Below are 12,832 nucleotides of genomic sequence, written 5' to 3' on the forward strand. Positions count from 1 at the left end.
ATGTATGTGAAGGATGAAAACAGAGAGCGAGAGAGGAGTTCAAACCCTGCTCTGCTCTTGCACCTTGGCGCTACTGGCCAATCACGGTGTGACATGAGTGTGAAGGTCAGAAAGGAGGGGATTTCTGACGCTATTCGACCATCTGACAGGCGCTTCCGATGATGCACGCCGGCCGACACACTCAACAGCCTCAGGACATTTAGCTAGCTTCACTTGTGTTTTCATTTATGAGAAACTGTTATATATCAACAAACCTGCTTTGATTAAATTGATAATTTTATTCACAACCACATCAGAAGTCCTTATAAAGTGTTTTTAGGTGATAACTCCTAATAAATAATACTTTTTTCTCACTTTGATAACTGCTTATTTGGTTATGAATATTTAACATAGTAAAGAAATATATAAAGATGTGAATCCAAATTTTCAATAGGTAATTGGTACCAGTGTAAGATAAAAAGGGGAAAAGGAGGTTTGTAGGTCTTAATGGATCATCCCTGTCTTTTTAGAACACATTCAATCATTTTAAATGTCACTCCAGGGCCGAGACGCTCCTCAGTGTGACACCAGACGGGTATGACACCAATCAGTCAGCACGTTGGCTTGTGTGTGCGCTTACTTGAAATACAATAGCAAACATCACCGCAGCATATATAGATTGTGTGGGTGTTTGTCTGAGTGTGTGTGTGTGTGTGTCGGGTGGGGGTGGGGTGGGGGGGGTCATTCGATTAAAACCATCTATCTTGACTCCAGACCCAGCAGCCTGTCCCACAAAGCGCTACGTCAGTGAATTATGGGTTGATGTCTTTGCGGCTGACCCAAAGTAAAAGCCTTCGATCGATAGGAGTATTTTGGCAAAATCATAATAGGAAATCAAAGATGCTGCTTTGTGTACAAGAAGGAAGGAAGGAAGGAAAGGAAATGAAAACAGAGGGAAGATGGTCGAGTGGTTGGCAGGAAGGAAAAAGACGAAGTGAAGAAAGAATTTAAATAAATCTCTTAACTCTCACTTTGTCTTACAGATTATGCCGAAGAGCTGAGATTCTACCTGATTCACATGACCGAGGTAAGAGAAACGAGTGTGTGTGTGTTTGAAAGAGGAAGAGGGAAACGGAGGGTCTAATGTGAAGAGCCTATTTTGTCTGTGAGCCGGAGGGGCAATTGACTGTGGTGGAAATCACATTACAGGGCAGACACATGGATTAGCAGAAAGCTCTAATGAAAATGTCTTTTCTCTGAGTGTCTTTCTCAGATCTGACCTCCTCTCAGAGCTGTCCTTTCACACACGCACGACACGCATGTCTTTTTTATATTATTTACATGTGTGTCACAGCAGGACATGCTGAAACACACTGTAAAGATGTCTGACCTAGCTAGTGACCTAGTTGCACCATCATGCTATTTTCTGGCTTCCAACAGTTGGTTTGGTGGTGATTTTTTATTCTTTTTGGGCGGAAAATACATATTGTAATCCTTATTGTAAATGAGGCTGTGGACTATAAGTTGCTAAATGCTCACACATGTAAAACAGCAGCAGTATTGAATATAAAACAGGGAAAATGTGTTAAAGTACGATTATTAGTCTGTTTGCATTGTGCTTTGTTGTTTTGACAATCAGTTGTTATGAAAGTCATCCTTACCTCCATCTGCTGTAACGCCTCTTGAGCGGACATTTTAAGGTGAAAGGAAAAAGCATAAAAGGAAAAAGCATAATTATTAATATTTAATTGCTGTGTTCACCAATTATTCAACACTGGGTAACAGTAATGGCACTTTAACAGCTAACGTTTTCAATTGCTCCAGCAGTATGAAAAGTGTACTGAATCCTAGTGGTATGAAGAACATTTTAAAGGCAAGTTCACGTACAGCAAGACAGAAACATTATATAGTTGCCTTAAAACCACCAAAACATGATCTCTACTAACATACTGTGTGAGTGTATTTGATATCAAAGCCACAATGTCCACATGTGGAGCAGGTTTTGGGTGATGAGTTGAGTTAGGACTTTCACCTGGGAGACTGGGGTCTCTGTGGAACTTACTGATATATCACTTTACTTATTCTATTCAATTTCTGTTGCATCCTGATACATTACTGTCTGTCCTCCAAGTAGTCCTCATAGTGTTTAGACAGTAGTTTTTAGATAAAAAACTCAAATCAGTTGCACTCAAACAGAGGGGGGAGAGAGGAGACAGGAAGGCATAACAGCAAGCTGCTGGGAAGCAGGCATAAACAAAGAGGATATGATAGCTATCTGACAGATAGAGCCTCTTTGGCTTTTCTCCAGTCTTTAAATTTCTTTTGTCTGGGCAGATCTGCTGTAGTGAATGAGCATGTTTGTGGAGGTATTAGCCAGTCGTCCTCCCCTCCATCTCTTGAGCTGCCCCTCCCTCTCCACTGCAGGTTTCCTCACCCCTTTAATGTTGCCATATACGTGATGATTTCATCACTTCTGCTCATGGCTTTCTTCCACCTTCCTGCATCCTCTCCTTGCTCGTCTTGCACGTATCTCTCAAGCTGTTCTTTGTATCCAACTGTAACAGCTGCCTCACTCCCTCTGGAGCCACCAGTCTTATTATGTTAATGTGCAGAAGACATGTAAAGAATTATGTCTGGAGACCTTACCATCAACACCTCCAGCCAGATTTATCCTGATGGGAAAAAATGTCATGTGGCAGAACATTAAAGTGTGCTTCAAACTCCTTAGGATGCTAGTTCATGTACTACCAAGGATGTGTAGCTGGGTGGCACCATGGTGAAGGGTAGGATTGGGATTCAGTAGCTTTTTATCAAGCCTATAATCTAGTATTGAACACCCTAACAGAATCTAAATCCTTGTGAACCTTTTCCCAAATATATTCAGGTTTAGTTCTCAATATCTTAATATCTGCATTTTTTTTGGACAAGAAGGCAGAAACACAGCGGTTTTGAATGGCACCATGATTAATATTCACAACCTGTGGCCACAGCCTGAAAATGAGAGGAGGAACGTAAGATATGAAATGTTGATTAAATGCATCTGCTTACTTTTATAACCTACTTTTCTTGAGCTGCTTGCTTCAGAATTTTTAAATATTATTTAGTGAGAGTTGACATTGCCGGCTAAAACATTGTCAGCTAAAATAAGAAGCTGTTCCCTAAATGTTTTCTTCACGCGCTCCTTTTGCTAAGAGTGAGGAGAGACCAGAACCATAATGGAATCCAGCCCTAATGGAAGGGCTGTTTGGCTTGAAACAGTCTGAATGGCTCTTGAAAGGATAATTGAGCTTTTTTTTTTAAGTCTGTTCTAAGGCAATACCCACATGCCCACAAGTACAATAAAACATTTTTTTGGTCACACAGTTTACACAGTGTGAGGACTGTGAAAGTTTTGTTACTTTGGAATCGGCCCCAGGGTGTGATCTCTTCACATGTGATTAAGATAGACTGAAAAAATGTGAAACTTTAAATAACTTTATTGTGCAAAAATGAGGGTGAAATGGGAGTGAGATAATTGGCACGCATCCCTGCAGAATTTTTGACTCTTTCTGATCAGGTGGCACAGCGAATAGACTGACTCATGCACAATTGGTAGCGTTTAGGACAGGAAGCCAGCGGGGGTCCAGTCCTTGTTGCTGCACCGGTGACTCACTGTGGTCAGCAGAGGCACCTGTCCAGAGGGGTGTTGGATCGCACATCACAGAAAAGTGAACTCTCTGTAGTTTTTTTTTGGATCCAACTCCTTTAATATCGTGTATCTGCGGATGCCTAGTCTGAGCCGATCATTCTGTTTATTTAATATGTATCTGAGACGCTGAAATAACAGCTTTCTAAATTTGGCACACTTTATTTTTCATGAGCCTGTGGAGGATTTCGATCAGATTTAATGTAGCTCATACCGATCCATTCAGATACGTCCAGGCTCTTAAGATTAGCTCGGGACATCCCTGATTTTGGACAAGACAAGTGCTGATCTACAGCCTCCTGTCTTTCTTTTTAGCCTTTTGGAAGCCATGTTATGAAACTAGCTTATCAGCGCTCCTCACTCATGCCGAGGATGGAACGTCTCAGAGGTGTTTTAAAATTTAGGCTGGAGAGACTGCGTAACTGTAGGGGCTACTTTCCGTTTTTGTTTTATCCATCCAGCCGCTGTGACTCGCCTGCGATTTGTTGCGGCTGCAAATGTCTGTTCGTAGGGATAATCTTCTCTCTGAGCGACGACACCAAACCCAACCCCTCCTGCCGCAGACACACAAACACACACGCTCGCATATCGTCACACTATTTTTTGCTTTGAAATGTGCTGCATAACCTCATTAGCAGCTTATGAATCTTTTAAAGGGCCTTTTTTTTCAGAAATTCCAGACAGAATGAGAGGGGCCTGATATCTGTCCCATGGGCTGGAAAAGAGGAAGGAAAAGGCTCTAAAATTATTCAGTCTATCCAATTAGGCAACATATATAAATAGAAACTCTTACGTAAGACGGCATGGGAGAGAAGGGGAGCGAGTTTGAGTGAGTCAAAGTCAGATTTTGGATTTTATACGACACATTAAAAAGGTCTGCACGAATGGCTGTATCAGCTCTTGTGCTTTTATTGTTATCATATTTTCTTTCTCCAGCGGTGTCCTATGTCCTACTGAATGGTTTATATCATTACTTTTGTATTCTCTGGGAAGCTCTTTGTTCCTTGTAGCTTTAAAGATCTCATATAAATGCCATGTATGAGCAAATAAATCTCTCATTGGCCGATCGCACTCGCAGCAGCAGTGACCACTGACAGTTTGACACCTTTGGCTTGAAAAGACCCATCAATCCTCTGGCAAAACAGTCAGCGTTGCAAGGATGCTCCCCAAATACCAAACCAGTGCAATATACGGTACAGTATATGAGAGAAAATGGACAAGAAGACAGACAAACAGCAAAGAGGTTGTGTGTGCGCTCCTATTTCCAGTAAAGATTTACTTGGCTTAGCTTCCTCTCTGTCCTCTGTCAGACTCATTCCTCCAATCGTCCTGACAGATGCCCGCACACACACACACACACACACACACACACACACACACACACACACACACACACAGTGTGCAGTCATCTATTACAATAGATACACCTGTCAGCAGTTCATTTCATACCTCAGGGAGCAACAGCAGTAGCCACACTAAAACACTGGATACAGTGTTTCTGTACTTTAGCTCCTATCTCGTGCAGGTGCTGCATAGAGACACTGTAAAAAAAAAAAAAAAGGTCATTTTAGATGTATAATATCATTCATTTGTCTTAGACCACCAAAATATGCCGATGAAATAATCAGTGAAGATGCTCTCTCTGTAATTCAGGCTCAAAGTTATCTGAGCATACGCTAAACAACTGTGGCGCTCAATTATCTTTGAGTGAGGGCAGCGCATATACACAGCAATTGACCTTCTGGTCCTTCTGGTAGGGCACGCTGGTGTGTGAAGAGGAGGAAGATGTGAGGTAGATGGAGAGAGGGATGAAAGAGAGAGAGAGAGTGAGGAAAAGATATCAAAGGGACTGGTAGAGAACGTCTATGGAGGTCTTGAGTTGCTGCTGATCAGAGAAGATGAAGACACGTTTCAAGTGTTTCAGTGTCCTTGACCCTCCCTGCTCAGTGTGTGTGTGTGCGCGCGAGTGTGTGTGTGTTTACTCACATGGGAGATGTGTGGTATGTGATAGACTAATTGAATTGCTCTTTCTTGCCTGTCTGAGCAAAGGTCACACACACAAACAGAGAAAGAGAGAGATTTAGGACACCATCTTCTTCCTCACTGCATGTTTTTAGTTAAACATTGCCTTTAGCTGGAAGACTGTGATCCTATCTAATGAAAAGAATGAACCAGCGATGAGGAGCAATGTTCCTGATTTTTATTTTATTTTATATATTACTTTAGAGGTGATTTTTCTTGCCTATTCCACACCAGTTTATCTTTGGTTTGATGGCTTGTTTCTCTGTGCAAATACATACATATACGATAGATCTGAGGTCCTATCTGACCAAGGAACCGTGTCTCAGAAAACACCAGACATGCTTAAAAGTAAACAATATACCATATTTCTATTATGTGTATAAATTTATAAATAACTTATACGGTGGTGTACTGAATAATAGAATAGAAACACATGAACAGTGCAAATTTGCACTGATTCACACGGGACCACACAGCAGCATATGTGGCTCCTACACATCACCTCATACAGCTTTTCCCAACTGACTCACTCATCACGCCACAGACTCTCCATCCCCTCATCATAGGGAAGCATTTTATCTCCTGCACCATAAAATGCAAAGAGCGCACGAGTCTCTCAAAATCATGTGTTAGCTTGTTCAGAATCTTCCTTCTGTCCGCTGTGTTTATCATTCGAAGACGACGTCCGTCTTTGAAATGACCTCTTTGCACAGTGAATTTTCCTTTAGTTACGTATAAGACGCTGGCAGAGTGAGTTGAAATGTCGCTTTCATTCTGCAGAAGTAAGGAAAGCTCTCTTTGTTTCCCCTGAAGTTGTGAACACTTTCAGTCCTCTCCTCCATCTCACGCTGTCACAGTCCGCTCTCCTCCCTTTGTCTGCTCCTGCCCTTCTCCTCCATCACTGGAGGTCATCCTATTTTAGCGCTTGCTCAAAACAGAACTGATCTAACCCAGATTTAAGGAAAGTCAAGTGTGTGTCGCGCCCGTGTGTGTGTGTAAGTGTGTCAGTGACGCAGGAAGCGAGGGAGCAAGAAAGCGTTGTGTAGGTAAACGGAAAACACAGACAGCAAGGAGAGACGCCGTGCGAGATTATTGACCAGCGGAGCGCATCAGGGTCATCACAGAGTCATCATGGGCAACTTGGCCGACCGGGTCGGGCCTAAGAAGAGGTTCGTCAGGGAGGCGAGCTCTCTTCAGCGGCACCTGCTAGCTGACTCTGGAGATGTAAGTGCCACTGACTGATGGTTCTGCTCAGAGTACATTCACAGGTTTAGAGAGGGAGATTTGTGTTGTTCTCACTGTGCGGCCGAACTGCACGAATCAAGAAGAACAGAGATCATAGTTCCATTTTTTGAAAGAGCAGTAGTTGTAGTTTGATAGAAGAAAGCGCTTCTCAGAGTCTTGGGTGAATTACGTAGCGTATACATAATCATTTGCATGAAGTTCTTAGTTTATTATAGGTCAGACTTGATAAATTCACTAGTTATGTGTGATTACAGGAAGCCTTTTTGTAGGTTCAAAAGGAACAGCTGTATGATTTGATGGTGTTTTCAGTGCACTATGTGACACTGAGGTGACCAGTTCCATTATATCTTATGTTATCCTCTGCTCTTCTGGTGTTATTCTGTACCAACACTGGCTGTATGAATGTGGTCCCGATTTTCCAGTAATGTTTGATGATGTGTGTGAGGTCTATACAAGGGGAAGCTGAGAATTCCATTAAGTGCATGGTCACTCATTCACCACTATTTCCCCTACGACTACCCATTAGCATCTAATTGGCACAATGAAGTCGCCCATAATTACTATGAAATCATGAATAATCTCCACTTACCAAACACAGCAGTGACAATGACTGTTTGGATACACACTAATATTCCACTATTATTTCAAATATGACAAAATTCTGAATTTGTCACGGGTCGTGCAAACAGCATTTTCCGGTTGGATTTTTGCAATTAGGCCTTATTATAAAAATAGCATTTTCTGATTAAGACACGTGGGATATGTGGAGCATTCTTTGGAAATGTGTACAGCGCATTCGGAATATGTCTCGATTGGGGTTTTTACTGCAGTTTGCTAAACATGGCCTGTTTACCGTCACTTCTGTGCGTTGCCAACAGTTTGAATTCTGACACTGAGTGGTCTGTAAGACAGAGAAGTGCTACATAAATGCAGCACATTTACTATTTATCAATTATACTTTTTATACTCCTAACAGCATAGAGAATGTGTTGATTGAGAAGAAATGAGATAAGATGCACCAAGTGCAGAGAGATACTGGCAAACTAGGTGAAATCACAGTGTGATGGCTTGCGTGTAGGCCGTGGAACAGCGAGGGAGCTCTGTGATCAGGCTAACAAAGCACAGTGCTGTGCATACAAATAGTCTTTTTTCTGCAAGAGGTCTGCGCCGTAAAAGGTCAGGGTGTTCTTGGTTATTATGCGTAGGGTGACGTTCATGTGACGTTTGTGGACACAGTAAATAATGGTGCAGTTTTAATTTCATGACTGGAAGTGAAGACTCGCTGTTGATGCTTTTTCCGAGACGAGGAAGACATCTTGAAAATATCTGTAAGGACGTACACATATAGACGCTTTGCTATGTGTGCATGTATGCACAGAACAGTATGCCATATTATGCATCTCTGTGTGGATGTATTTCTCCAGGCCTTCAGGCACATCATTGACTGCATGATATACAGCCTGTCACTTATCATCTGAAGGCAGGGTGTGAATGATATGCACCCAGGGGCTCTTGTCAGCAGAATACCTACTTTATGCTTGCCATCCATAACATGGCTAGGGCAGGACCGGTCTCTTAGGGGTCTGATTGAACGGAAGTGTACCCCCTTCTTGCCAGTTAAGCCACAACTTAAAGTCTAGTTTGCTGTTTCTCTGATTTAATATTCCAGCACAGATGGGCAGGATTGCAGTGACAGTGGCAATACATCTAAACATAATCACTTAAAAATCTCCATCTTAGCAATATGATTGCACTGAGATCTACGACCACCAACAACTTACCCAACAACATTGCTTTCAGTGATGAAAATATTCTCCAATACTGTACTAAACTGTGGTATATCTTCCTGCTCCATCAGTTGCAGAGCAAATGGTAATCAGAATGTGAATTATTCACTGACCTTTATGGGAAAGTGTGCAGAAGTAATTTCCAAATGAATAATTGATCTTTCATTTTCATAGGTATGTACATACAGTATTTAATAATGATTTAACAATAAAAGGTTTTCACAGCAACTATCAAATTCACTTCCATTAAATTCATATGATGATCACTCGCATATTATCATACATATCCCCAGTAAATGACCTGGGGCCTCATTTATAAAACATTGCGTAGAATCCATACTAAAAGTGTGCGTACGCCCAAAAGCTGAAAATGGCGTACGCCAAAAAATATTCGGATTTATAAAACGTGCGTACTCACACCTGCACGCAATTTTCCCTTTATAAATCACACTCCACCTGGAAGATTGCGCAGGTGGATTCACCTCACATCCCGCCCCCGACACACCCACATTTTACCATGAATGGTCAATGCAAAGTACCTCATGAATGACTTTGCATATAAATATGCCTGCTGATCAATGGCATTTTAGGTTCGATCATGGCAGAGAAAAGAAAAATAAATTTTACGGAGACTAAAATCGAGGTGCTTGTGGGTGAGGTGGAGGCCAGAAAGGATATTTTGTTTGGTGGTCACGGTAGTGGCGTCACGAATAAAATAATAATAATTAAAAAAAATGAGTGGCGGCACGTCGTCACCGCAGTGAATAGTTCCAGTGCCACAGAGCGATCTGTGGCAGAAACTACAGATCCCTACACTACTGTGCGTCAGGATGAATGAGTCATGTGCTGACCCAGGCCACCGTGCCACTACATTCGTCAAGATCATGTCCGAGGTACAAATAATTTGTACATTGAGTGAATGTACATTTTTTCGGTTCACATAAGCAAATTCATTTTCACTCTGAGCCCTTATAGCAATGTGAGTGCAGTCAATTGCGCCGATTACATTTGGGAAACCGGACATTGCTGCAAATTGCCTTTTAATGTTGGCCTGTTCACCCACAGTGTAAGGAAACCTGATGTATCGACTGATCATTTTTATAATGCCATCCAGAACGGCTGACATTATGGCGCTGAGGGATGGCTGCGATATCCCAGACCTAAGGACACAATTTAACTGAATTATACCCAAAAGGGGCTTTAGACAGACAATGTAACATTATATAATATTAATCATATCAGACACTTACCTGTCGGCTAATTCCCGCTGAAAGGAGCCAGTCGCCAGAAACCCCAGAGTGGTCAGCACCTGGATATGCACCGGGGTGGCGCGGTTCCGGCGAGTGGGTCTATCTAACACTGGGCCCAGTTCAGCACATAGATCCAACAGCACCGCTTTAGGGAATCTAAATCGGCTTATTAGCCAGTCATCATCATGGGCCAGGGAATCTCCGTGGTCCCGAAAACTTCTCTCCATCCTGATCCTACCGTTTGCGTGATCTTCCAGCAGTGCCAGCGCATCCATTGTGCAGCATTACGCACGAGTGTCACCGCACTATTTATATGCTTACTCAGCAAATTGAATGATTGTTACACATCTTGTCACAATTAATACTAATCCATCAGTGCCATCCACCGCTCTGTATCATTTGAAGATGGAAGTATGATATATGAACATTGTGCATACAGTAGTAGGCCTAACGGCTCACTAAAGGAACACATCTATAACACTGCAGACTTGGGTGTTTATGATTACGCGGGTCTATAAGTCTGATATGTGATGACATTAAATGTATGAGATCAATCTGGCTTCAATTCACCACCTCACCATCTGCACCGCCAGTTTCCCCGTCTCCAAAATGTTCGTACGCAAGCATCAAAGTTGGCGTACCGGTGCGCACATTCTCACGCTAAGTTTATTTTTATAAATCACAACCTTTGCGTAGGAAGTTGCGTACGCAACTTTCAAGCCCCTTTTTGTGCGTAAGCAAGTTTTATAAATGAGGCCCCTGAATGCTAATCTTGTCTGAGGCTGGAAATAGTGCGTTCATGCTTATGCAATAAAAGCATAACTGATACAATCATGTGAAAAGGCAAAAAGAATCCAAGCGGTCAATGATTTCTCTGACCGAGTAATGATCATGACGAAAGCAAACATGAAAAAATACTGTTGCCGAGAAAAGACACACAGGAACCTTTTGGAAACAGTGCGTGACTTCAGAAAACTTCATCTAGCCCTATCATGTGCTTATCATCCTACCCGGTGGCTATAGGAAGGGCCCCAGGCCAAGGATTCCAGTGTACATGCTCTTTTCATGGCTGCTTCACAAACCACAGAAGATCTCCGAGGTGGAAACCGGAGAAACAAACTTGAAATAGATGAAAGAGTGTGGGGAAAGCCGCTGAGTTCAGAGGAAATTACATTTTCTGCTTTTTTTGTGGAATTTAAAACATGTATTTGTTTGTGTTTAGTGCAATATATTGACAGTGACAGCAGTTGCCCCATCAGGGGTCATCTTTGAGACCACATAGGAAAGCATGAAGCCAGAACCTTTACCTTAGAGCATCACAGGGACTCAACTTCAATCTAAACTGAACCGGGTTTTGACTTCCGAGTTCAGGAATGACATTTTCAGCCATCCATCAATACAGTCATTCTTATCCTGACCTCACAAGACTTTCTGATGCAGTCAGATGTAGTCTCTTGTTTCATGAATGGGAATGATAAAAATAAAAATTGCTGTGGAGAAAGAACAAGTCGAAGTCATGCTGGCAGTTGTAGCAGACATAGCGGTGCTTTGAAGTAAATGCTAAAGTCAGCATGCTAACAGGCTTACAGTGCTGACATTGTAATGTCTGTGAAGATTCTCGGTTACCCGGGTCATGGGTATCCAAGGAGGGCTGAATCAAAGGCTATTGGACTTCGCTGTAGAAACTTGACAACATTTCGCATTTCATTCAAGAGGCTTCTTTAGTTCAAACTGACTGGTGGGACTGAGAGGTCATTATCAAGGTCATTAATACCAATAGAGTTGTTGGAATCACCTGAGGCCAAGTGTAAATGTCAGTCATTGGAGTTGTCACAAGCGGATAAATGTGACGTCAGTCCAATAGTTGTTGAGACATTTCATGCAAAACCACGACTGTGAAACTCATGGTGGTGCTAGAGGAAAAGTCAGAGGATTGATTAAGTCAGCAGGATTCATCCTCCGGGAATCTCTTTGAAGTAGATATTTTATTGTATAAGTGAAAACTTTGACCTGCTGGGGGCGCTACAGTGAAAGTCAGAAGATCACCAAAGTTATAAGGATACAATGTCCAGGTGCATTAGACACCTTCACCAAATTTCCTCATGGTGGTGCTAGAGGAAAAGTCCAGGCATCACCAAACTCAACAGGCTCTGGGGACCATGAATGTTGGTGCAAAATTTCATGGAGTCCACTAGATGCTGAGATATCTCTGTTCGAGCCAAAATGTTGGACCGGCCATCCCCAGAGTCATTCCATTAGCATGGTTATGAAACGAGGAGGAGGAATTCAAAAAGCTCACAGGAGAAGGCAAGTGATGATGAGATAATACAGAAAATAACAGCGAGGGAGTGTAAAGCACGAGTGGCTCCCACATCCAGTGACATTAGTGATTATGTACTGTACCAACAGTCAGCGAGCTACTTAAGCATCATTAGCTCTTGTTTACATGTGACTTAATTGGAAGCCATAAGCCCATTAAATGCTTCAGTTACAATCATCACTGCTTAGAAGTGAAGTCCTATAGCCCAGTGCAGAGAAGCTGAAGGTTTTGTCCAAAGGTTTGAGGCATGAGAGTAATGGCTATAGGAGGGAGTAATAAGGAGGGAGTAATATTTTTCCCCAAGATGAAACATTTTCTATCCCAGGAACAGAGCATACTATCCTGGGAATCCTGGGAATCCTGGGAATTCTGGGAACTGCGCTTGATTCAGCTTCAGCTACCGTCAAAACATATTTCAAGCAACACCAACTGCAACAAGAAGAAATATGCAGAAACTTATTGGTTCCCAACCTTATCTACTATAGTCTATTATTTGGTGGTATTAATAATTATTGAAGCAAATTGATGGAATCCTGTTTCCAGG

The 12,832-nt window shown here is 42.2% G+C and overlaps 1 protein-coding gene across 4 annotated transcripts in view; it reads left to right on the forward strand.

The window, feature by feature from the left end:
• rgs3a (regulator of G protein signaling 3a) overlaps nucleotides 1–12,832 on the forward strand; it is a 120,890-nt gene that overhangs the window by 38,604 nt on the left and 69,454 nt on the right. For 3 of the 4 annotated variants that reach the window (XM_076757340.1, XM_076757339.1, XM_076757338.1), the window contains one exon: nucleotides 1,023–1,066. In XM_076757340.1, the coding sequence (XP_076613455.1) occupies nucleotides 1,023–1,066 (44 nt within the window). Of the gene's footprint in view, nucleotides 1–1,022; nucleotides 1,067–6,689; nucleotides 6,911–12,832 lie in introns of those variants that run through there. The other variant, XM_076757341.1, reaches the window with a different exon arrangement.

This window comes from Chaetodon auriga, chromosome 19 (assembly GCF_051107435.1).
Source record: "Chaetodon auriga isolate fChaAug3 chromosome 19, fChaAug3.hap1, whole genome shotgun sequence".
In the NCBI taxonomy this organism is placed as follows: domain Eukaryota; kingdom Metazoa; phylum Chordata; class Actinopteri; order Chaetodontiformes; family Chaetodontidae; genus Chaetodon; species Chaetodon auriga.